At 42.3% G+C, this 26,158-nt stretch overlaps 1 protein-coding gene and 1 long non-coding RNA gene across 3 annotated transcripts in view; one reads left to right on the top strand and one right to left on the bottom strand.

The window, feature by feature from the left end:
* The first annotated feature begins 513 nt into the window (after nt 1–513).
* Nucleotides 514–24,890, top strand: LOC122552258 (retinol dehydrogenase 8-like). The gene is made up of 6 exons (XM_043694946.1): nt 514–643; nt 9,901–10,062; nt 16,543–16,722; nt 19,436–19,529; nt 20,178–20,361; nt 24,274–24,890. The coding sequence occupies exons 1-6, from the start codon at nt 538–540 to the stop codon at nt 24,499–24,501; spliced, it is 954 nt and encodes a 317-aa protein (XP_043550881.1). The 5' UTR covers nt 514–537; the 3' UTR covers nt 24,502–24,890.
* LOC122552260 overlaps nt 13,424–26,158 on the bottom strand; it is an 18,590-nt gene continuing 5,855 nt past the window's right edge. Inside the window, exons 3-4 of one of the 2 annotated variants that reach the window (XR_006312339.1) lie at nt 21,932–22,072; nt 13,424–14,875 (exon numbers count right to left, since the gene is read on the bottom strand). This is a non-coding gene — a long non-coding RNA (uncharacterized LOC122552260). Of the gene's footprint in view, nt 14,876–19,462; nt 19,679–21,931; nt 22,073–26,158 lie in introns of those variants that run through there. The other variant, XR_006312340.1, reaches the window with a different exon arrangement.

Raw genomic sequence — 26,158 nt, 5'->3', positions numbered from 1 at the left:
CTTTCTGTGCTGCAGCAATTCAGTGATTGTATTTCTTACAGTGCAGGACATAATCAGGGTAGGGTAACTGCATGGATGTAATTGAGTTTCTCCTTCAAACTCAAGCCATTTATCCTTTTGTTTTGCTATTCCACTACAAATTTTCACATCCGTATTCACATTTGAACTTGCCTGTTTTAAACACATATATTAAGAGATGTTTTACAGAAATTCATCTGCACACAAAGACTTACTTGAAAAATAAAATTATTGACCATTAATTTTTAGAAATTACATACACAAAAGAATATTTCACTATTTTATACTTATGATGTCCTTTGTAGTTCCAAATTTTATCGCATACTCTGTGAATCACACAAAAATGTCTTCATGATGCTCCAGCTCATACTATTGGGATATATGTACAACACTGGAGCATAAGGTTTCACAAGGTTTATCAAGAGAGACCTGATCCAGTCATGTGACTGATTTACTTTTATCTAAGTATTAATCCTCTTCAAATTCTCTCTCCGACTCTCCATCAGAAGGAAAAAAAGCATGGCAAACGACAGGCAAAAGGTGGTCCTGATTACAGGATGCTCCTCTGGAATTGGTTTGAAGCTTGCTATTCATCTTGCAAACGATACCAAGGAACAGTTTTATGGTAGGTGTTCTGTTTACTAGGTGCTGACTCAAAGGAAATGATTTAGTAATGCCTGAATACGGGTGCCTCATGTCAATCTTCGCAAGGGAAACTAATGTTAGCCTTACTGTTCATGTCCCAGGGACAAATAAGGACAGAACATTGGTAAGATGGCTGCTTAAGCAAACAGACATTTTTTGAAACCAGAAAAGGTGTAGGAATTACGTCTTAACCGTTTGCCTTAATATATTTTGTGACATCTTTGTTCCATACTGATGTTCCTGAAGCATTAATTGTGATTCATCACAAATGTCTGGTCTAATGCAAGTACAAATCCTACTACAATATAATGAGGAATTTTAATGGAAGTATTTGGATTTGAAAAGAAGGAGTGTAGGAACAGAATTAGTGACTTTTAAACTGTAGGATTATTATATAGAAGCACGTATGGTTCACTCATGTCCCTTTCATGACAATGATCTATTGTTCTTACCTAGTTTAGCTGGCATGTATTTCTAGACCCACAGCAATGCAGTTAACTCTTAATTGACCACATTTTACTCATTGACAGGATATCAGCATTGCTATCTGGGCTAGCATTTATTTCCTATCCCTTACTGCCTCTGATAAGGTAGTGCTGAGCTGCTTTCTTAATCCGTCAGAGTATGGAATGCTGTTAGAAGGGAGCACACAGTTTTGCCCCAACAACAAATAGCCTAGAATAACATTCCATTGTACTCGAGAAGGAAGCTCATTATCCCCTTCTCAGGTGTAATAATTGCCAGTGACACCCACACTCATGGAATGAATCATAAAAAGTGACCAATATTTTCAGAAGCAGCATCTTAAATAAATTTTCTCCTCGTATCACTGGTAAATCTAATGCTGAATTTGAATGTAGGTTTGCTCACTGAGCTAGAAGGTTCGGTTTCAGACGTTTTGTCACCATACTAGGTAACATCATCAGTGAGCCTCTGGAAGCTCACTGAAGATATTACCTAGTATGGTGGTGAAATGTCTGAAACTGAACCTTCCAGCTCAGCGAGCAAACCTACATCCAGAACCTCAACCTGAGCTACAAATCTTCTCTAAACTCGCTAATTCTGAATTTAATTGCAACAATTCATAATCTAGATTAGATTGCAAATTGTTACAAATATAGGAATGTTGGGATAGCATATTGGTTTTAATGTACTATCTAAACTTCTTTGCTTAATTGGTGCCGTCTAAAGACTTCTAGGTAAATAGGGCAGCACAGTGGCTCAGTAGTTAGCACTGCTGCCTCACAGCAACAGGGACCCGGGTTCAATTCCAACCTCGGGTGACTGTCTGTGTGGAGTTTGCACCGTCTCCCCGTGTCTGCATGGGTGTCCTCTGGGTGCTCCAGTTTCCTCCCACAAGCCAAAGATGTGCAAGTCAGGTGAATTGGCCATGCTAAATTGTCCATAATGTTAGGTGCATTAGTCAGAAGGAGTTAGATCTGGGTGGGTTACTCTTCGGAGGATCGGTGTGGACTGGTTGGGCCAAAGGGATCTGTTTCCACACTGTAGGGAATCTAATCTATTATTCTCTTCATAAAGGCACACGTCTTTGCACATTCATGTTCAGAACATTATTATATGAAAAAGTGCCAAAGGATTTGAATGGTCACTTTTGTGAATAAAACTATAATTTTACATTTTAATTGCTATCAGTTTCTTAGTTGAAACTGATATTCCATTTCTATTTCATTTTCTGAACTTATTTGAAAAATTTACAATACTTGCTGATGACCATGATACAGCTCATGAGTAACCTGAGCAGTGAAAAGACTTCCATTTTTTGTTGTTGTTGTCAGGAATTTGTAAAATGATTCCTACCTAGGTCAAAAACTGAGCCTGTGATGCTTATCTGCTCACCTACTCCATTCTGTAAGGCTAGTATTTGTGTAATCTCTGTGAAACAGACAGGCAATCACAAGCATTTTTACACATAGTGATAAATTGCAATACACAGACACATTACACCTTCAACTAATATGGAATTTAAAAAGGTACACAATGCCATTGAGCTGAACTCTTAAAGCAATTAAAATTCTACTCTGATTCATTTGAATATATCAGCAACGACAATTACCTGACACAAAGATTTTATCATAAAAGAATATTTCTGTAAATTAGATTTTGAAGTATACAACTGCATATAGTCAGAACAGCGTGAAAATAATTTTCAACTTCCAACACCTGATAGTGAGTTTTTAAGAAGATTTGTAGCTCAGGTTGAGGTTCTGGACGTAGGTGTGCTCGCTATGAGCTGGAAGGTTCATTTTTTCATCCAGAGGCTCACTGAAGATGTTACCTACTATGGTGATGAAACATCTGAAAATGAACCTTCCAGCTCAGCGAGCAAACCTACCTCCAGATCCAACACCTGACTTTACACTCTTCAGACTGTCCAGAGATTAATATGGTTTTAAAAGGACAAACAGTGATCTAAAATGACAGTCACAATCACCTGACTACAGTTTGAGGCACACTCAGGAAACCAACAAAGAATGAACAAACCCATCTGAACTGAAATGACTACATTATCTAAAGATATTGAACCCAACCTTCAACAAACTGGCACCTCCCATTTCAATTTGCATGCGCTCGGGTACACATTGGATGTGAAGGTTTGCCTGCAGATTATCCAACTTGCATGTAAAGACATAGACACTGTTCTCTATGACCAGTGACCTGCCTGGTGCTTGGGTTCAGGATATCTCTTCTGGGCTGCAGAGGAACTTGGAGTGAGAGGGTAAAGATCCAGTGGTCATGGCCCACGCAAGTATCAATGACATCGATAAAACTCGGCAGAGGTTCTGCTAATTGAGTATGAGCAGCTAAAGTGAAACTAAGAAGCAGAGCCAAAAGGTAATTATCTCTGGATTACTACCTGAGCCATGAGCTAATTGGCACAGGGTCAGTAAGATTAAGCAGGGAAATATGTGGCTCAAAGATTGATGTGGGAGGAATGAGTTTGAATTCATCAGACATTGGATGTGATCCACAGGGCAGCATGAATGGCTCAGTGGTTAGCACTGCTGCCTCACAGTGGCAGGGACCCGGGTTCGAGTCCAGCCTCGGGTGACTGTGTGGAGTTTGCATGTTCTCCCCGGGTCTGCATGGGTTTCCCCCGGGTGCTCCAGTTTCCTCCCACAATCCAAAGATGTGCAAGTTAGGGTGGATTGGCCGTGCTAAATTGCCCATAGTGTTCAGGGACGTGTAGGTTAGGTGCATTAGTCAGGGGTAAACAGAGGGTACGGGAATGGGTCTGGGTGGTTTACTCTTCAGAGGGTCGGTGTGGATTTGTTAGGCCAAAGGGCTGGTTTCCACACTGCAGGGATTCTAATTCTAAAGAACATTGGCACCAGTACTGGGGAAGAAGGGGCCTGTCCCAATGGGACAGTCTTCATTCGAACCATGCTGGGACTGGAGTCCACGCGAATCACAAAACTAGGGCTGTAGACAGGGTTTTGAACTAAATGGGGGCTGGGTTCAGTTATAGGGACAGAGGGCAAAAGTGGACATTGAGCTGCTGGAAAACGATGCTGGTGAGATAACAGTGGGGAACAAGGAAATGGCTGAGGACCTGAATAATTACTTTGTGTCAGTCTTCACGATGGAAGGCACAAGTAATATCCCAGAAACTTCAGAGAGTAAGGGGGCAGAGCTGAGTATGTTGGCCATCACAAGAAGAAGGTGCTGGAAGGACTGAATGGCGTGAATGTGGATAAATCAGATGGACTACATCCCAGTGTTCTAAGGGAGATAGCTGAAGAGAGAGTGGCGGCATTAGTGGTGATCTTTCAGGAATCGCTAGAATCATGAAGGGTCCCAGAGGACTGGAAAATTGCTAAAGTGACACACCTGTTTAAAAAGGGAGTAAGGCAAAAGACAGAAAATTACTAATTAGCTTAACCTCAGTCGTGGGTAAGATCCTGGAATCCATTGTGAAGGATGAGATTTCTGAATACTTGGAGGTGTATGGCAAAATAGGGCAAAGTCAGCATGGTTTCATCAAGGGGAGGTCATGCCTGACAAATCTGCTAGAATTCTTTGAGGAAGTAACAAGCAGGTTAGACCAAGGAGAGCCAATGGATGTTGTCTACCTGGACTTCAAGAAGGCCTTTAACAAGCGGCCGCACAGGAGGCTACTGAGTCAGATAAGGACCCATGGTGTCAGAGGCAAGGTGCTAGCCTGGATAGAAGCTTGGCTGTCTGGCAGAAAGCAGAGAGTGGGGATAAAAGGGTCCTTCTCAGGATGGCAGCCAGTGACAACTGGTGTTCTGCAAGGCTCAGTGTTGGGACCACAACTTTTCATTTTATACATTAACAATCTAGATGAAGGAACTTGAGGGCGTTCTGGCTAAGTTTGCAAATGATACAAAGATTGGTAGAGGGACAGGTGGCATTAAGGAGGCAGAGAGGCTGCAGAAGGATTTGGACAGGTTAGGAGAGTGGGCAAAGAAGTGGCAGATGGAGTACAATGTGGGAAAATATGAGGTCATGTACTTTGGTCGGAAGAATAGAGACATGGACTATTTTCTAAATGAGGAGAAAATTCAGAAGTCTGAAGTGCAAAGAGACTTGGGGTTTCTAGTCCAGGATTCTCTCAAGATAAACTTGTAGGCTGAGTCAGTAGTTAGGAAGGCAAATGCACTGATGGTATTTAGTTTGAGAGGGCTTGACTATAAAAGCAGGGATGTACTTCTGAGGCTCTATAAGGCCATATTTGGAGTATTGTGCGCAGTTTTGGGCCCCGTATCTCAGGAACAATATATTGGAGCGTGTTCAGAGGAGGTTCACGAGAATGGTCCCAGGAATGTAAAGCTTAACACATCAGGAACGTTTGAGGACTTGGGATGAGGGAGGATCTGATTGAAACATACAGAACCCTGAATGGCCTGGACAGAGTGGACATTGGGACGATGTTTCCATTGGTAGGAGCAACTAGAACCCTAGAACACAACCTCACAGTAAAGGGAAGACCTTTTAGAACAGAAATAAGGAGAAACTTATTCAGCCAGAGAGTGATGAATCTATGGAATTCATTGCCACAGAAGGCCGTGGAAGCCAGGCCACTGAGTATATTTAAGACTGAGATAGATAGGTTCTTGAGTATCAAGGGGATCAAGGGTTACAGGGAGAAAGTAGGAGAAGAAGGTTGTGAAACATATCACTCTCTGCTCATTCCTGAAGAAGGGCATGTGCCCGAAACGTCGAATCTCCTGTTCCCTAGATGCTGTCTGACCTGCTGTGCTGTTCCAGCAATAAAGTTTCAGCTGTGAAACATATCAGCCATGATTCAATGGTGCAGCAGACGGAATGGGCTGAATAGCCTAATTTGTTGCTCTATAAAGGGCCTGGTGAAAAAGCAAATTGAAGAAGCAACCATTCACTGACAATTCAAAGATATCTGCAGAATGCACTAATGCTGAGGATAGGAGTTAACCATAAAACAATTGTGGTCTCAGTTTATAACCTAACATTTTAAGAATTCTAAGGACTCTCAAACTTTGTAGCTTTTATTCTTCCAGTCTGTACAAGACAATCTCTCTCACTTCTTTTAAAATGTTATAGCTGCTTTTGTATGTTTGTTGTTACTTTTCATCATTTTTCTTGGGCTAGTGAGTAATAAAACTCCTCTTTCTTTCACTCCAGGTGCTTTTATCATTGGCTTTTTTAATTTTGACGAATCCTAGAGGTGTGAGATACTTGCTTGCTAACTCAAATTTAAAGAAGTTTGCTACACCTAGCCAAGATGGTTAAAAAGAGGTCAAACTTGCACTGGTCCTAATATTTTCAGTAAACTTTTTATCATTATTTTTGAACCTTTTTTCATATCAATAAAGTTTCTGGACAGGTACAGATACATTTACTGTTAAAAAACATCATTTATATCATTGTCTAAAAAGGTTGTGATCTGGTAATGACACTGATTTCTACTGGACCTACCTCGTAAATTTCTGCCTTCTTTATCTATCAGTTAACATTCCACATAACTGCAAAATTATTGCTTTGTTAATTAGCAAAGTTTTACTGTAATTCAAACTGCCTCGTTCATTTCAAATGTACAATATAGTCATTGCAAACATGAAACTAAGAACTAATTATCGCAAGAGGATTTGTCTGTGTGGGTTACTCTTCGGAGGGGCCGAAGGGTACTGGTTGGGCCGAAGGGCCTGTTTCCACACTGTAGGAAAACTAATCTAATCTAATCTTTTACAGAAGCATATGCTGCTCTTGCACTGAAGGCAAATCTTTTGATTGTGATTAATGTACAGGAAACCCCCCACCCTAGAATTAAGCCTGACTGGTGAGTTGCAGAGTCACAGACTGTGATGCTGGAAAACCACAGCCAGTCCGACAGCATCCAAGGAACAGGAAAATCGACATTTTGAGCATAAGTCCTTCATCAGGAATGAGGTTTATGATGAAGGTCTTATGCCCGAAATGTTGATTCTCCTGCTCCTCAGATGCTGCCTGACCTGCTGGGCTTTTCTAGCATCACACTCTCGACTCTGATCTCCAGCATCTGCAGTCCTCGCTTTCTCCTGGTGTGCTGCAGAGAACCATATAAACATAAACTTGAGATAATAGCCATCCAGTTCACCTGCATCAGCGATAAAAGATCTGACCTTACATTTCATTTCTCATACAACCTTAATGATATTCTTACCACTATGGGATATAGCAGCTAAACAATTCATAACATTCTAAAACAAGCCCACATTCAAAATTAAACATTGAAGACAAACTAAATTCATCCTATCTCCCTAAGTTAGTAGATTATTTAAGAATTCCGGGATTCACAAGCATATCTTTGCATAATTCTAATCCATTCTTACTTGGGTTGTACTCCCAAGTTTCATTGAAATCCTTCAGTGACTGAGGTAAATGTAACCTTTAAACTGTCAACAAATGGAGGGAAATATCAACGTTCCTGCCTGACCAGCTTAATGTACTCTTAATTCACATTTTGTAACTTTAAAGTAAACATGAACATGAGCATTTAAGGCCCTTGTTGTAAACAGAAATGCAATACTATAACTGAGCATATTTTAATGAAAAACATACAACAGCTCAATCCAAAGTTCTTCTCCTCATTCTGTGTTTTTAAAAGAGATTAGTACTATTTGTGGGCTGAATTTTTATACCCCATGCCAGGGGTGGCCTAGCAGGGCAAATGACGGGGGACATCAGACACAAAGGTAGGGGCAAGGTGCTAGTTGTCTACACCCCTCCCTTGGTGTTTCAGCAGCAGAGAAGACAGGAGGCAGAGGGGTGGGGAATGTGTGGATATGTCAGGCGTCCCACTAGCCTCTGGGCGAATTGAGACCCTAAGTGACAAATTATGGCTTCCTTTAAGTGGGGTGGCACAGTGGCTAGCATGGCTGCCTCACAGCGCCAGGGACCAGGGTTCAATCCCTGCCTCGGGCGACTGTGTGGAGTTTTCATGTTCTCCCTGTGTCTGCGTGGGCTTCCTCTAACAATCCAAAGATGTGCAAGTCAGGTGAATTGGCCATGCTAAATTGCCCATAGTGTTAGGTGCATTAGTCAGGGCTAAATATAGGGTAGGGGAAATAATGGGTCTGGGTGGGTAACTCTTCGATGGGTCAGTTTGGGCTGAAGGGCCTATTCCCATACTGTAGGGAATCCAAGCTAATCCTGTTATCTTGCCCAGTGGTGAACAGCTCTGCGACCTGTGGCGAGATCACCAGAGTGTGTGGATTTGGTGGGGATCTGGAAAGGGAGTGTTCACACTGGCTCACTCCTTGTTGCTTCCCAATGACCACACTCCTCACATGTTGACTAGGCCAGCTGGATAAAAGTGAGGGAGAAAGGAATGGACGGATACTCCGATATTGGGAGATGCAGTAGATTAGGAGGTGGCTCACATGAAGCAGAAACACCAGCAATACCAATTGGGCTGAATGTCCCCTTTGTGCTGTGAAGGCTCTGTAATCTTGCTTAAATATATACATTAAACTACACACAGTAGGCTTGCAGGCAAAATCTCTTTCCAAAGATAATTATAACTGACTGCTAGATCATGTTCTGCTTCATAGTTAGACTTGTCACCATAGTGTGTCGTTATTAATATTGAATAAAAGCTACAATTGACATTTGGATCAGGATTATAAACGCTTGTACTGCAGGACTAATTGAATAACGCTATCAAACCAACGTCCTGTGTGGCCACTCAGTTGGGTGTGAAAGCTCCCATGGTTCTATTCAAAAAGGTTAGAGACAAAAAAAACTGCAGATGATGGAATCCAAAACAGACAGGCAGGAGGCTGGGAGAACACGGCAAGCCAGGCAGCATCAGGGGGGTGGAGAAATCAACGTTTCGGGTGAAACCCTTCTTCAGTCCTGGGAAAAGGAAAGTTCCCCACAGCATCCATTAATACTGTCCCTCAACTAACATCACAAACAAAACAGAAATTGCTGGAGAAACTCAGCAAGTCCGGCAGCATCTGCAGAGAGAGAACAGAGTTAACGTTTCAAGTCCAGTGATCACGTTCTGAAGGAGGGTCACTGAATTCAAAACATTAACTCTGGTTCTTTCCCCACAGATGCTGTCAGACCTGTTGTTTCTCCAGCATTTTCTGCTTTGTGCATATTTAAATCACCAGCATCCAACAGTTCTTGGTTTTATTTTAGTGGTGATTTCATTACCATGGTTTGTCAAAGGGTAAGCAGGCACAGCTGACCTGGAGTTGGATCTCCTCATTGATTCAGCATTTCAAACAAAAAATGAGGTGGCTACCAAGGTGTGGGAACTGCTCACCATATCTCAGAGTCTTTCTTCCAACGTTTGTGGGTGATGGAATATTTGATTGCCTAGACTGGTTTGATATGAGTTTTGTATTTGGCCCACTCAAGGACGCCATTCTTGTCTGTAGAATTGAAGAGATCAAGAGCTCAGCCATGATCCTATTAAATGGAGAGCAGGCTGGAGGGGCCAAACAGCCAACTCATAGTCTATGTTTCTTATAGTCTTAAGAGCAGCTTGCAAATGAGGTGCAGAATGGGCTTTGAAATCCTCATGGTGTCGCTCATAAATGTTAACCTCACTTGGCTATAAAGTGTTTTAGGACAAGTGATGCACGTGAAAAACACTGTAGAAATGCAAACCTTTCTTTCTGATTTGCTGGCGAAATCAAGGTTTGGTTAAGAAGTGCAAGTGAAAAGGTAGATGATAGTGAAATACATGGTTACTTTTTCTTTTATTCATTTTTCTATTCAAAATAGTTATTGCGACCATGAGAAATTTAAACAAGAAAGAACAGCTGGAAGCAGCTGCTGGAGATACTCTGAACAAGACATTACACATCAGGCAGCTTGATGTCTGCAGTGATGAGTCAGTGACAAAATGCCTCAACAGCATTCAAGATAAAAGAGTTGACATACTGGGTAAGAAATTCAATTATAACATCCTACGTTGTAACATATCCAAATGCTTTACTCTCCAATTGCTTCATTAATAAGATCAGCTGGACGTACATGGAATAGTGCAGGTTAGATGGGCTTCAGATTGGTATGACAGGTCGGTGCAACATCGAGGGCCGAAGGGCCTGTACTGTGCTGTAATGTTCTATGTTCTATCATAGGGTCAGGGTTTTGGAAAATGCTTGTCTATTGAGTTTTGGTGAATTTCTGCAGTGCATCTTATACTTGGTACCACTGCTGCTGAGCACAGTGGTGGAGGGAATGGATTAGATTCCCTATAGTGGAAACAGGCCCTTCAGCCCAACAGGTCCACACCGACCCTCCGAAGAGTAACTCACCTAGACCCATTCCCCTCTCACTAATGCACCTAACACTATGGGCAATTTAGCATGGCCAATTCTCCTGATCTGCACATCTTTGGACAGTGGGAGGAAACCAGAGCACCCGGAGGAAACCCACGCAGACACGGGGAGAATGTGTAAACTCCACACAGACAGCCACCTGAGGCTGGAATCGAACCTGGGACCCTGGTGCCGTGAGGCAGCAGTGCTAACCACTGAGCCACCATGCGGTGCCAATCAGCTTTGTCCTGGATAGTGTCAAGCTTCATTAAAGGAGCCGCACTCATGGCTAGAGTGAAGGGGGAGAAGCCAAGGGGTTACTTCAATGTTTTAAAAGTACAAAAGCAGCCAGGTTTTGTACAATAGCAGAGGATGGGGTGGATTACAATTTTTGTACAGGGTGGTCTCTAGCTACACGCACCCCTGGGTAGGCAGGGACAGTGTTTGGAATACACAATGTGAAGATGGGACTTTGTCTCCACAAGGACTAGGAAGAAGGTGGTCATTCCAACCAATACGGTCATGGACAGATGCACCTGTTGCAGGGAGTTTGGCAAATACAAGGGCAATTATATTTTCCCTCTTTTTGGTTCCTTCGTCACTTACCATAGATTCAATTGAGCAACAATGTCCTTTAGAAAGGAAACCCAATTTGGTCAGTAGTGCAGCTGCTACTCCTGGTCCAATTCTCAATATTGAACAGATTCAGAACCCTTGCCATCCTTGGTGATTCCTTCGAGTTATACTCATCATGGAAGAATTTTTTTTTTGTTATTCATTTACAGGACAGGAACTTTGGGCTGGTTTTTATTGCCAGTCCTTAATTGCACAGAGGACAGTTAAGAGTCAACCGCATTGCCGTGGGTTTGGAGTCACATCATAGAATCCCTACAGTGTAGGGACAGGCCCTTTCACCCAACAAGTCCACACTGACCCTCCAAAGAGTAACCCACCCAGACCCATTCCCCTTCCTCTTCCCCTATATTTACACCTGCCTAATGCACCTAACCTACAATCCCTGAACACTATGGGCAATTTTAGCATGGCCAATTCACCTAACCTGCACATCTTTGGATTGTGGGAGGAAACCAGAGCACCCAGAGGAAACCCACGCAGACACGGGGAGAATGTGCAAACTCCATGCAGACAGCCACTCGAGGCTAAATTGAACCCAGGTCCCTGGCACTGTGAGGCAGCCGTGCTAACCACCTAGCCATCATGCCACCCCACAAACCTGGTAAAAATGGTAATTTCATTTGTGAAAAGGACATTAGGGAACCAGATGGGTTTTTCCAACAATCAACAATGGATTCGTGCTCATCATTAGACTGTTAATACCAGATTTTAATTGAATTTAAATTCCAATGTCTGCTATGGTGGGATTCAAACCCAGGCCCTCAGAGCATTACCTGAGTCTCTGAATTAAGAGTCAAGTGATAATACTAGTAGGCGGTCTCCTTCATCATCAGCTGGGGTGGTACATGCTAATCAGCAAGAGGCTCCCTTGCTCATGTTTGACCTGATGCCATGAGACATCATGGAGTCCAGAGTCAATATTGAAGATTCCTGGGTAACTCCTTCTGGATTGTATACCTCTGTGCCACCTCCGCTGCTAGGTCTATCCCACCTGCAAGCAGTGAGATGTCATGAACTGTAAAGTATGATCCTGAGAGTATGACTGTCAGGCTGTTGCTCGATTAGTCTATGAGATAGCTCCGTAGATGTTGGTAAGAAGGACTTTGCAGGGTAAACATGGCTGAATTTGTTGTCTTTTTTTTTTGAGACCTTTTCAAAGTTTGATATAACCAGACCATTTGAGAAGGCAATTAAGACTCAACCATATAATAGCTGGAGTCACACAACAGCAAGACCAGGGAAGGACAGCAGTTTTCCTTAATGTCGTGAACCATGTTGGTTTTATCATCAATTCAGACTTTCAGGTTCTCAATTTCAGACTTTTTTTTTGTAAAAGTCAAATTCCATCATCGTGAGATATGGGTCCCCAGTGTGGTCTGGATCACTAGGTCCAACGACAATACCACTGTGCCATCGCCTCCCCTTACAGACTGCACAGCCATACAAAGAGGTGAGGCATCCTCAGTGAGTGAGTGTGAAGTGCAGAGTGCAGGAAGGTAGTTCATAGTTTGAGAGGATAAGGTGGCTGTAAGCCTGGTAATTAGCACCAGGGATGTGATACTGAAGTTTACAGTCCACCAACCTTTAGTGAGCTCCACTGTTCAACTAAATGAGAGATCACAAAGAGAAAATAGTGCCACTTACCTTTGCAAATGTCAGCACATCATTGGCATGATGCGACGCTGCTTGCCATCCCTTCAGTGGGGGACCAATAGCACTGAGCTGGGCTACTATCCATGCTTGGGCTGATGGCTCTGTCCTTTAGATGCAGCCAGATTGGAAGGTAATGGACCTGGTCCCCATTCTTCCCAGTCCAGCAGGATGTAGAGGACACAATCAGTGAACCAGGCAGCAACCCCCAAATGCTTTGAGGAAGCATTTCTGTTCTCATGACATTTATCATCACAGGCTGATGGAGAAGCTCTGAGCCTGCAGCATCTGAAGTGATGTCCTAATTTCCTTTAAATACACTGCCTTTCAAACTAAAGACAATCCCAGAGGTGCAAGCACAAACGTCCAGCCGACCTGCCACACAATATGCCAAGTAACTCAGACACATTGCACCTCCCGAAATAATGCACTGAAAACCAAATGATAGTGCGAGATAACTCACCCCATATGTTGGCAGATATGAATCCATTCAACACATTCATCACCAGAGGTTAATTTCTGCATGGAAAATTCTGCTTCTTTCTTTAACTTCAGATACCCAGCCAACTCTTTAACGACCTACTTTCTTAGATCCTGATTTTCTCTGCAAAATTATCTTTGATTAGTTATTCAAACCCCAAAGAGATATCTAAGATAAGGGACAGGAAGCTACAGGGAATATGAGGAATTTGAGGAAGCATTTCTGTTCTCATGACATTTATCATCACAGGCTGATGGAGAAGCTCTGAGCCTGCAGCATCTGAAGTGATGTCCTAATTTCCTTTAAATACACTGCCTTTCAAACTAAAGACAATCCCAGAGGTGCAAGCACAAATGTCCAGCCGACCTGCCACACAATATGCCAAGTAACTCACACACATTGCACCTCCCGAAATAATGCACTGAAAACCAAATGATAGTGCGAGATAACTCACCCCATGTGTTGGCAGATATGAATCCATTCAACACATTCATCACCAGAGGTTAATGTCTGCATGGAAAATTCTGCTTCTTTCTTTAACTTCAGATACCCAGCCAACTCTTTAACAACCTACTTTCTTAGGTCCTGATTTTCTCTGCAAAATTATCTTTGATTAGTTATTCAAACCCCTCAGAGGTATCTAAGATAAGGGACAGGAAGCTACAGGGAATATGAGGAAATATCTTTTCACTCAGAGGGTTTTTGGAATCTGGAACCCACTGCCTGTAAGAGGCAGAGACCCACTTAGCATTGAGGAAGTATTTAGACGTGTATTTGCGACTACAAGGCTTGGGGCCTACTGTTGGAAAATGGGATGAGAATACTCTATTGGGTTGCTTTTGGGTTGCACAGACTTGATGGGCTGAACGACCTTTTTTCTGTGCTGTACACCTCTATGATTCTGTAAGATGAAAATCTTCACTCTTTACAAAGTACTGAGCCATTAAAGATATTCCTGTTAATTCCCCAATAAATACAGCAGAAATAACTGCAAAATACCATTCATACAAATTCTGGAAAGCTCCAAAAGACTCTTTTCAAAGCCTAACTCAGATCATTCTTGGCTAAACTCCAATTTCGTGTGATCCGTGTGGAGATCAATGAACAAAAGGAAGCAAAGTGGTCAAATTCACGCAATGAGACAAAGTTTCACGTATAATACATTTTAATGAAAGTGAAATAAATCCACAGAGGTTGGATCCCATCACCAAGTCACCCATTATTGACACATAATTGTCCTTGACTATAGTATTGCCTCATTCAGAGTCAGGCTCCAGAGTGTCAGTTACTTTGAAAGTGTCACCCTTTCGATATGTCAACCAGGGTTCCCTAATTGGACCAAATTAATCGCTCCAATCAGGGACCTCAGATCTTATGATGTCCAGCTGGCTGATCTTGTTACAGTCAGAGCAGAAACAATCAAATCAAACACAAATTAACAGTCAATATAAACTGTACCCTCCACATAAAACAACAAATATAACAAAGATTGATAACATGAATTGACGTTTCGATTCTCCTGCTCCTCGGACGCTGCCTGACCGGCTGTGCTTTTCCAGTCTCGACTCTGATCTCCAGCATCTGCAGTCCTCACTTTCTCCACATGAATCGATTCGGCAGTCACTTGGAAAGATTGAACTCATTTCAACCAAAAAAGCTCTGAACGTTTCTCAGTCAGAAATGCAAACACTTCATTAGTCATTCTCACCTGACAGCAGCTCCCTCCCTCCCAACCCAGGTTTCAAGGGAATCGTCTTCACCAAAAATGTTGACTAATATAAATTCCATCAGTTCCATTCATGGAGTCTTGATGGCATGGATGTTCTCAGAATCATTTTTATCTGAATCATTAGCATTACAGGCTAAGCAAAGACATGCCAGAGAATTCCTAGAGGCCTGGCACTCCAACCACAGCACCATAAACAAGCGCATAGATCTATATGCCGTCTATCAACCCCTCAGAAAACGAACAGGAAATGACATCACCACAAACCCCAGGAACCCCATCCAGGAGAAAGATATAAATAGAAAGCAGAACAAAACAGCTTCGCTTCACTTGGAGGTCTTCACTGATAATATTACCTAGCCAGGTAATGAAACGTCTGGATATCAAACCTACAGCTCAGCGAGCAAACCTACACCCTAGTATTACTGTTGTGCCAGTCCATTGATCAACTCTTTTAAAATAACTAAAGCAGTAACAATCAACATTTTTAAAAAATCTTCATTCCTACACCCAACCTCTGTACCCTGCTCGCTGCTCGCTTCAGTATGTGGCTGAGCTAGACCCCAACTGCCTTCAGCCAATTGGCTCACGCCAATGCCATAGACCCATTTATGCCAAATCCATCACAAGCATGTCCTTTTATTGCAAACCATGGATTCCAATCTCAGAATTTGCCTTGATATTATCGAGATCTTGAACACAATATAAACTGACCCTCCCTATGCAGTATTGAAGAAGGGCTATACGTTTTTTAAGTCACTTGTAGGACATGGATGTTCCTAGCTGGGCCAGCATTTATTGCCAGGCCCTAATTGTGAGCTGCCTTCCTGAATCACTGCAGTCCATACGCTGTGGGTATACCAACATTGCCTATTAGAAAGGGAGTTCCAGGATTTTGACCCAGCAACAGTTAAGGAACGACAATATATTGCCAAGTCAGGATGGTGAGTGGCTTGGAGGAGAACTTGCAAGTAGTGGTGTTCCCATGTATCTGCTGCCCTTGTTCTTCTAGACAGAAGTGGTTGTGTTTGATGTTACTGAACTATGGTGAATTTCTGCAGTGCATCTTGTCGATGGTAGATACTGCTGCTACTGAGTGTCAGTGGTGAAGGGACTGGATTTTTGTTGATGCAGTGTCAACCAATGAGCTGCTTTGTCCTGGCTGGTTTCGAGCATCTTCAGCGTTGTTGGAGCTACATCCGTCCAGGCAAGCAGGGAATATTCCATCAAACTCCTGACTTGTGCCTTCTGGATGGTGGACAGGCTTTGGGATGTCAGGAGATAAGTTACTCACTGCAGGATTCCTAACGTCTAACCTACTCTTGTAACCATTGTGTTTACATGGCAAGTCCAGTTGAGATAATACACCCCCAGGATATCTTTAATGGGGGATTCAATGATGGTAATGCCATTGTATGTCAAGGAATGGTGATTAAGTTCTCTATTCTTGGAAATGGTCATTACCTAGCAGTTGTGTGGTGCACATGTGACATCATCTGAAATCATTCAGAGGAACCATTCGTCTGTTTGCTCTAATGGATGTGCATTTACCCTTTATGATAATACTGACCATTTCAAAGCCTTTTTTTATGTCTTATAAATTTGCCCAGTTAATAATGCAGGTATTGGAAAGATTGGCCCAATAGAAAGTCTCAGCATCCAGGAAATGAAGAGTATATTTGACACAAACTTTTTTGGAGCTGTTCGGATGATCAAGGCCGTGCTGCCAGATATGAAGAGGAGAAGGAGTGGGCATATTGTTATGATGAGCAGTGTGATGGGACTACAAGGTACCACAACACCTTCAGTTCAATTCCTAAATAATTTTTATTACATAGTATACTGAATATTCTGAAGAAAATATGGGTTATCTATGCCGATTTTAGTTTCAGAATTAAAATAGCTGTACTCCGTTGCTTTCTGCTATAGCAAAACAACATGCTTTCCGCAAGGTGCTCTTACCTTCTATGTTTCCATATTAGAAATAAACTTTGGTGAGACTTACAATGGTGGTCAAAGTCAAGGTCATTAGGAAATGAACGAGGTGCAGTTGCCAGAGATTAGTGTAAAAACTGAATAAATATTTTGTCCCTTTTTGATTCTCCAGCATTAATGGCCAATCCCTAATTTTTTTTAAATTCAATTGTGGGACATGAGTGTCACTGGCTCAGCCAGCACTTACTGTTCATCCCTGGATGACCGTGAGAAGAGTCAGAGTTGTTGAAGATTAGATTAGATTACTTACAGTGTGGAAACAGGCCCTTAGGCCCAACAAGTCCACACCGACCCGCCGAAGCGTAACCCACCCAGACCCATTCTCCTACATTTACCCCTTCACCTAACACTACGGGCAATCCACACAGAGAGTCGCCTGAGGCAGGAATTGAACCCGGGTCTCTGGCGCTGTGGGGCAGCAGTGCTAACCACTGTGCCACCGTGCCGCCCACAGATGGTAGTGAACTACCTTTTTAAACCACTGTGGTCCAAGTGCTGTGGGGTACACTCACAATGCCCTTAGGGAGTTAGATTAGCTAGATTCGGCCCAACAAGTCCACACCGACCCGCCAAAGCGCAATCCACCCAGACCCATTCCCCTACATTTACCCCTTCACCTAACACTACGGGCAATTTAGCATGGCCAATTCACATAACCTGCACATTTTTGGACTGTGGGAGGAAACCGGAGCACCCGGAGGAAACCTACGCAGACACAGGGAGAATGTGCAAACTCCACACAGTCAGTCACCTGAAGCGGGAATTGAACCCGAGTCTTTGGCGCTGTGAGGCAGCAGTGCTAACCACTGTGCCACCGTGCCACCCACAGTTAGTTCCTGGATTTTAAGCCGGCGACACTAAAGGAACAGTGATACATGTCTAAGTCAGGATGGTGTGTGGGGTTATTGTTTTATTTAGGAATATCAGCCAGAAAATTAATTAGACTCAAAGATCAAAATGTTTAGATCTCCGCGACCTTTCAGCAAGGTGGCTCTCAAATCTACACGAATCTGTTTGCAACCTATACATGTAACTACCTAAACAAAATTTCCCCGGAGAAGATTCAGAGAAGGCACCATTAAGGTCCAATCCCAAATCCTGTATCTTCGTGCTTCCGGGATGAGGGGAGTAAAAGGTATGCCATCAATATTGTGGAAACCAGGGAATCTTGGGGCAATATTATAGAATTGCAACATCTCTGCCTTTCCATGTGCGATCTGAGCATTATCATGTCATCGAAGAATTGTAATACTGTATTTTATTCTTGTGATTATCTTGCAAATCTTTCAATGCCTTGAAATTGTAATTTTAAACGTGTTAACGCATCCTCTGCTCACTTTTATTTCCAAAGTCAGAATACATCGCAAAATAGATCAACTGAGGGTGGACGAGCCCTCTTGGAGCTCCCACATCGATCCTAGTAATTCGAATTAGAATTCCTACAGTGTGGAAACAGGCCCTTCATTCCAACCTGACCCTCCAAAGAGTATCCCTCTCAGACCCATTCCCTCAACCTACATTTAGATTAGATTACTTACAGTGTGGAAACAGACCCTTCATCCCAACCTGACCCTCCGAAGAACAACCCACCCAGACCCATTCCTCTACATTTACCCCTTCACCTAACACTACAGGGCAATTTAGCATGGCCAATTCACCTAACCGGATCATTTTTGGACTATGGGAGGAAACCAGAGTATCTGAAGGAAACCCACACAGACACGGGGAGAATGTGCAAACTCCACACAGACAGTCACCCGAGATGGGAATTGAACCTGGGTCTCTCGCATGGTGAGGTAGCAATGCTAACCACTGAGCCACCATGACACTCCTAAGTTAGAGCCAACTTAAAGCTAACAATAAAATGATTAGCTGAGCTAAACCCAGTATGACTTTATCAGTAAAGGATTAGAAAAGAAGACTGTCTCACATTAGCCTGAGGAATTATCAATGTCAAAGAAGGATGCGGTAGAATTATCAGCATTTTTCTTGTTGATACAGCTGAAGTAAATTATGGCTGAATAGAAACAATATGCTCGGTTGAGGATCTATGTAAACTACTAATAATTAGTCAGCAAATTCTAATGAAGCAAAATAAAAGTGGACCCTTCTAGACTGGAAATTTAATGTTGCAGTATAAATTAGAAACAACAGTGGGATCTAACGAGAGGTAGACTACCTTTAACTATCAGAGTGACAACAGCAATAGGAGAAAAGGACTTAGCTATTAACAAGACAAAATTGGAATCAACATGTATAGAATAAAAGATGGCAAAGGACACTAATAAATGACCATCTCCAATAATAGACAATCTATCCATTACCCATGATGTTCAACAGCGTTAGCATCACTGAATCCCCCACCATCAACATCCTGGGGATTACCACTGACCAGAAACTGAACTTGACTAATCATTTAGGAGCAACAGAAAACTTTAATTGTGGATGCTGGAATATACACAAAAACAAGAATCTAATTCTCAAAACATGATGCTTTCTTTTGCTCAGGTGTTATATTCAATGATGTCTATGCGGCCTCTAAGTTTGCCATGGAAGGATTTTGTGAAAGTCTTGCAGTCCAGCTTCTTAAGTTCAATATATAGTAAGTAAATATATTTACAGGGGTACACCGACAAACCCAGCCTGGTTTGCAACAAGATGAGGGAGTGACCAGGTTAAGGATAGTTATGCACATTTTTATCTTCAAAAGAAAATTCGATGCAGATTAGTCTTGCAGACAGACAGTGAGTTCTGAAATTTGAGACATAAGAGAGAGGCACAATTAAGCCTACACCATCTCTTGGTGCTTACAGGTTTGCTGTTACCCTGGGACATCTCCCATTTGTAGACATTAATCCAGATATAACAGATAAAAGGAACTTAAAGAACAAAAAAATCTAAATACCGTACGAATGAAAGTTTTAAGTCAGTCCAATCAGCGGAATAAGTCTATGAACTATAAACTACTTCCTAATTGAGTTAATGGCGTGGATTCTCCTATTAGGGAAGAGTTTGCCCAGTCCCTAACCTCTTCCCATCTCTGCATTTCCAAAATTCCACCATGCAATGCATTTTGACCCCATCATGCTGTATATCTCCTCACAACATCGATGTTTCCTTTCTCTACTGTCAACAGAGCTCTGTATGAAGTAGAGTCCCTAGAGCTCCTTCCCCAATCCCTGGAAACATATGATCTGTTAAAGAACACCCAAATTCTGTATTATCAAATGTATTTTACTGCTCTCTATAGTGTTTCAATGATAGAACCTGGTCCAGTAAACACCGAATTTGAAATGAAGCTCATGGATGAGGTGTCACATTCTACATTCCCAGGAACAGACTCAGAGACAGTCCAGTTTTTTAAAAATGTCTACCTACCTGCTTCACGTGACATTTTTGCTACAATGGGACAGACTCCGGATACAATTGCTGAGGTAAGCTGTTCTGAATTTTTTTTTAATAGTTAGTCATTCATGGAATGTAGGTATCATTGCCAAGGCCAGCCTGTATTATCCATCCCCAATTTCCCTTGTACTGAGTGGCTTGCCAGACCATTTCAGAGAGTAGTCACATGGGTAGGTCCAGAGTCACATGGAAGGACACCAAATCTACTTCCCTTCAAGGCATTAGTGAACCACTTGGGTTTTTATGACAATGAACAATAGTCACATAGTTGCCATAGACTTTTAAGTCCAAATAATTATAGAATTCAAATTCAGACTGTGGTGAGATTTGAACCCTAGTCCCAGAACATCTCAGCAAAAGGTTCTGGAATACCAGTCCATTGGAAATACCACTATTGCCCCCACATCCCCTTAAACCATAAACTCAAATTACACAATATAAAAATTACCAAAGACATAATAAGCAAATGGTAGCTTCAAGCTTTCTTGAGACACTCTTCTGCTGACTATTTCAATATTGGTATTTGTTAATTTATATTAAATGGTTCTCTACTTACACCACAAATAGAAGAAAACTATGCAACCACTTTATGCAAACATTCCTTCATGGAGGTTGGTTAGCTCAGTTGTTTGGATGGCTGGTTTGCTATGCAGAGTGTCACCAACATTGTGGTTCACTTCCTGCACTGGCAGAGGATACTGTGAGAGACTCTCCTTTTACCTGAGGGTGTATTTGAACATGGACTGTTTCAGTATCTGAATTGGCGCGAATGGGGCTGGACATTGCAAAACCATCCGTGAACTTCCCCAATTCTGTCCTTGTGATGGAGGGAGGATCATTGCTGAAGCAGCTGAAGATGATTTGCCAAAGGACACCACCCTGGGGAACTCCTGCGGAGATGTCCTGGAGCTGAGCGGATTGACCTCCAACAACCACAACCATCTTCCTTTGTGTCATGTATGACTCCAAACACTGCAGAGTTAGCTCCCTGATATCCATTGATTCCAGTTTTGCTCAGGCTCTTTGTTGCCACACTCAGTCAAATGCAGCCTTCATGTCAAGGGCTGTCCCTCTCCACTCTCCTCTGGAATTTAGTTTTGACCATATTTGAACCAAGGCTATAATGATGGTCCTGTCACCCTCGGACCATCTCAGACACAGACTGTCTGAAGGGTAACCCACCCAGACCAATTCCCCACCCTAGATTTAACCCTGACTAATGCACTTAACCTACACATTCCTGAACACTATGGGCAATTTAACATGGCCAATTCACCCTAACCTGCACATCTTTGGATTGTGGGAGGAAACCCACACAGACACAAGGAGAACATGCAAACCCCACACAGACAGTCACCTGAGACTGGAATCGAACCCAGGTCCCTGGCGCAGTGAGGTAGCGGTGCTAACCACTGAGCCACCGTGCCACCCCACATGGGATGGAAGACCAAGCAGGTGTCATTTAATGTCTGGGCAGCAAATCCCTACTGCCTCAGAGAAACTGGATAAACACATTGATATGCAAGTGATGATCAATGGATGACTTTTGCTTTTCCTTCAGTCATTAGGAACAAGGAGTAGCGTGCATCCATTTTGTACCTGTCCATTCCGTCCCATGAGCTTTCTGCCTCACTGCTTCACTACCTGCCAATGCTTCATCCTGATGTGGTTAAGTGACAGCTTTTTGTTTGTGGAGCAAAAACAGAAAATGCTGGAGGAATTCAGTAAATCTGGCAGCATCTGTGGAGAAAACAAAACAGAGTTAATATTTCGAATCCGGCCTGAGTTGTTTGTCAATGTTTACCACTCAGAGTGGGAGGGGGAAGCAGGTCCCAAGTCTAACTCAGCTAGAACAAGAGTTGAACTTGCATTACTCTGAAGCACATACCAGGCAACTGAGTTAACTGGTCTCTATTCTGCACCTTGACTAAAACTGAAGCAAACACTTACAAAAGATGTATCAAAAAAGGGGGAAAAAAGGGTCATCTTTGATTCATCTTGCCTCCTGCCTTTGTCATTTCCTTGAGCAAACCCACCCCACCCCCAAAAAGCATTGGTATTCTTCCAATTCGAAACTCTTCAGCCATGATTTTAAATCACTTCCACCATTATTCTCTCAGCTGGCCCGAGACCTACTCTCTGGAATAGAACATAGAAAAGTACACCACAGAACAGGCCCTTTGGCCCACGATGTTGTGCCGAGATTTAATCCGAATGTAAAATAAAATAACTTAACCTACACACCCCTCAACTCACTGCTGTCCATGTGCATGTCCAGCAGTCGCTTAAATGTCCCCAATGACTCTGCTTCCACCACCACAGCTGGCAACGCATTCCATGCATTCACAACTCTCTGCATAAAGAACCTACCTCTGACGTCTCCTTTATACCTTCCTCCTAATATCTTCAAACTATGACTTCTCGTACCAGTCGATCCTGCCCTGGGGAAAAGTCTCTGGCTGTTGACTCTATCTATTCCTCTCATTATTTTGTACACCTCGATCAGGTCTCCTCTCTTCCTCCTTCTCTCCAGAGAGAAAAGTCCAAGCTTATTTAACCTTTCATCATAAGGCAAGCCCTCCAGTCCAGGCAGCATCCTGGTAAACCTTCTTTGCACCCTCTCCAAAGCCTCTGAATCTTTCCTACAGTAGGGCGACCAGAACTGGACACAATATTCCAAGTGTGGTCTCACCAGGGATTGTAGAGCTGCAGCAAAACCTCATGGCTCTTAAACTCGATCCCTCTGTTAATGAAAGCCAAAACACCATATGCTTTCTTAACAACCCTACCCATTTGGATGGTAACTTTGAGGGATCTGTGTACTTGCACACCCAAATCCCTCTGCTCCTCCACACTGCCAAGAATCCTGTCTTTAATCCTTTATTCAGCATTTGAGTTCGACCTTACAAAATGCATCACTTCGCATTTATCCAGGTTGAACTCCATCTGCCATTTCTCAGCCTAGCTCTGCATCCTGTCTATGTCACACTGCAGCCTGCAGTAGCCCTCTATACTATTGATGACACCTCCAACCTTTGTGTCATCTGCAAATTTACTAGGAGGAGAAAGTGAGGTCTGCAGATGCTGGAGATCAGAGATGGAAATGTGTTGCTGGAAAAGCGCAGCAGGTCAGGCAGCATCTAGGGAACAGGAGAATCGACGTTTCGGGCATTAGCCCTTCTTCAGGAGGAAGGTATAAAGGAGACGTCAGAGGTAGGTTCTTTATGCAGAGAGCTGTGAATGCATGGAATGCGTTGCCAGCTGTGGTGGTGGAAGCAGAGTCATTGGGGACATTTAGGCGACCGCTGGACATGCACATGGACAGCAGTGAGTTGAGGGGTGTGTAGGTTAAGTTATTTTATTTTACATTCGGATTAAATTCCTGAAGAAGGGCTAATGCCCGAAACGTCGATTCTCCTGTTCCCTAGATGCTGCCTGACCTGCTGCGCTTTTCCAGCAACACATTTCCATCTGCAAATTTACTAACCCACCCCTCAAACTCCTCATCCAAGTCATTTATAAAAACTACAAAGAGCAGAAGCCCAAGAACAGAGCCCTGCGGGACCCACTCAACACTGTCCACCAGGCAGAATAATCACTAAATAACCTCACTAAATCTCTATAAACCTATTTTAAGACACACTTTAACACCCATATCTTATGATCAAAAGCTTTTGGTCATCTGGCCTAATGTGGACTCCAATTAGATAGTTATCCTATGAACTGTCTTGGATTTTATTTAAATCATGTTAAAGGTGCTACGTAAATGCAGGATGTTATTGTTCACTAATAAATATAGCATTTCAATGTGTAGCAGATGCCAAGACAAATTAAAACTGTTTGCAATATGAAAATTCCCACAAACAAGGATACAAGTGATTTTTTGATATAATTGATCATCAGTTTACAGTTCACCAATTATAATTTTTACTTACCTCAAGGCAACGATCAAAGTGATGAAAATGGAACGGCCAGTATTTCGTTACCAAACCAACATACTTTACACACCACTGACGGCAATGAAGTACGCTGACGACACAGGAAATATGTCGATCCGAACGTTTTACAACTTACTTTTTAATCATGGAACTTGCTTTAAAATAAGCTTAGGCTGCCTCAGAATTGTAACATGCAGCTGGTTCTGCAGTGGAGCTGTTTCACCAAACTGATTGGGATTATGAAGAATTGGCTTTTCTAAGCGCCAATATGTTATTTGCAATATCCATTGCTTTTCGGTACCTAACCACCAGAAAAGTACTCAAAGCAACAAAATTTGCTTTGCAAACAATCTGAAAATCAAACATATGCAGAGAAGACAAGATAGACAATTATAGATAATGAAAGTAATAAAATAATAAAAATAGACAAGACATTACAATTATGTTCAAGTTGTCCTGGACCATGATCCTTCGGTCATGGATTATGACATTAAACAGTTTTCTGCAAAACCTGAAGGACTTTAATTAACATATGTCGTTTTAATACACATTTTCTAAAACTTACAATTACATTTCTTAGCTATTGTAACAATCCAATTACAGCACTAAACATCCATTGATTCGACTGTTAATTTTCATTTTTTTCCTGTGATTTGTTATCACAGTTGGCTGAACTATTCTACAAGAATTAATTATAAAACTATAACTCAAAGAGAAGAGTTTAGATCCACTAGAGATACACTTCAGTTGCACGGGACTGGAACATTACCTACACTTTCAATTAGCTACAAGCAATAGTAACTCAATTTGTGACTCTTACAAGTACTAGCCTTAACCAACAAGTCCTACAATCTAGACTAAGCATTCCACCAATGGCCAGGTCAGGGTCTTATGTCTGTTCCAACGCAGAGATGAGTACTAAAGCTAATATGTAAATGCTCCCCTATAATCCTATTATTAGCCTCTGAAGCATTGATCAGATCAAGGACACGAGCTTTAAAAAGACAGAAATAGTGGGTGTCTTGAAAGATAGTTCAGCGGGGATTGATTCAGTAGCAGAAACAGTGTCCACGCTCATTAGAAGATATAATCAAACAACCAGCACAAGATCATTGACCAGAAGTGGTTAGTTGTGGAAATACTGGAGTCTGGTAAGGAGAAGTTGGAGGTTTCAGGAGTCAATCAGGAATTGTTACATTGCAGTAGAGGCCATTCAACCCATCGTACCTGCACAGGTTCTGTTACCTGGTGCCAATCTCCAGTCTTTTCCCCATATTTCTGAACACCATTTCTATCCAAATGTTCATCCAACATCCTCTTGAATGCCTCTGCAGGTAATGAGGACAATCAATTACCTGTCAGCTGGGTACACATTAGTATTGACGATAAGGTTCCATTGTACTGTACAATGTCCAGTGATAACAACAGCTTGGGTTCAGTTTCCACACTGAGTGAGATCACGATGAAGGACTCTCATTCTCAACCTCTCCACTCCCCCGAAGTGTGGTGACCCTCAGGTTGAAACGCCACCATCCACCTTCCCTCGAATGAGAGAGCAGCCCTATGGTTTGGTAAGACTAAGGCGACTTTACCTTTACAATACTAAAAGGAAAATAACAACCATTTCTCAATACTCACAGCAATTGAGCTCCCGGAGGAACTGGATGACTAACTCTATCTCCCACCTCATGTTCATAAGCTTCCAGGGAAATAAAATCATTTGAAAATGGAAGAAATTCTAATGATAAGTAGTTGTAACTGCTTGATATATGTTGTATAAGACTTGCCTTTCAAATAAATTCTGAAAACATGTTGTTGTTAGTCATGTTATTTAAACGATAGACTGATCATTTGTAACATTTGACATAAGTGCTTTTTGTGGGACAAT

Source organism: Chiloscyllium plagiosum, chromosome 8, assembly GCF_004010195.1.
Source record: "Chiloscyllium plagiosum isolate BGI_BamShark_2017 chromosome 8, ASM401019v2, whole genome shotgun sequence".
NCBI classification, from domain to species: Eukaryota; Metazoa; Chordata; class Chondrichthyes; order Orectolobiformes; family Hemiscylliidae; genus Chiloscyllium; species Chiloscyllium plagiosum.
This window is presented reverse-complemented; position numbering and strand designations above follow the sequence as displayed.

Excerpts from the sequence above, each read along its gene's own strand:
- LOC122552258 (XM_043694946.1), top strand. The coding sequence starts at position 538 with ATGGCAAACGACAGGCAAAAGGTGGTCCTGATTACAGGATGCTCCTCT. Across the intron at positions 16,723-19,435 it reads CAGTGTGATGGGACTACAAG|GTGTTATATTCAATGATGTC; the intron begins GTACCACAACAC and ends TCTTTTGCTCAG. Across the intron at positions 19,530-20,177 it reads CTTCTTAAGTTCAATATATA|TGTTTCAATGATAGAACCTG; the intron begins GTAAGTAAATAT and ends TGCTCTCTATAG.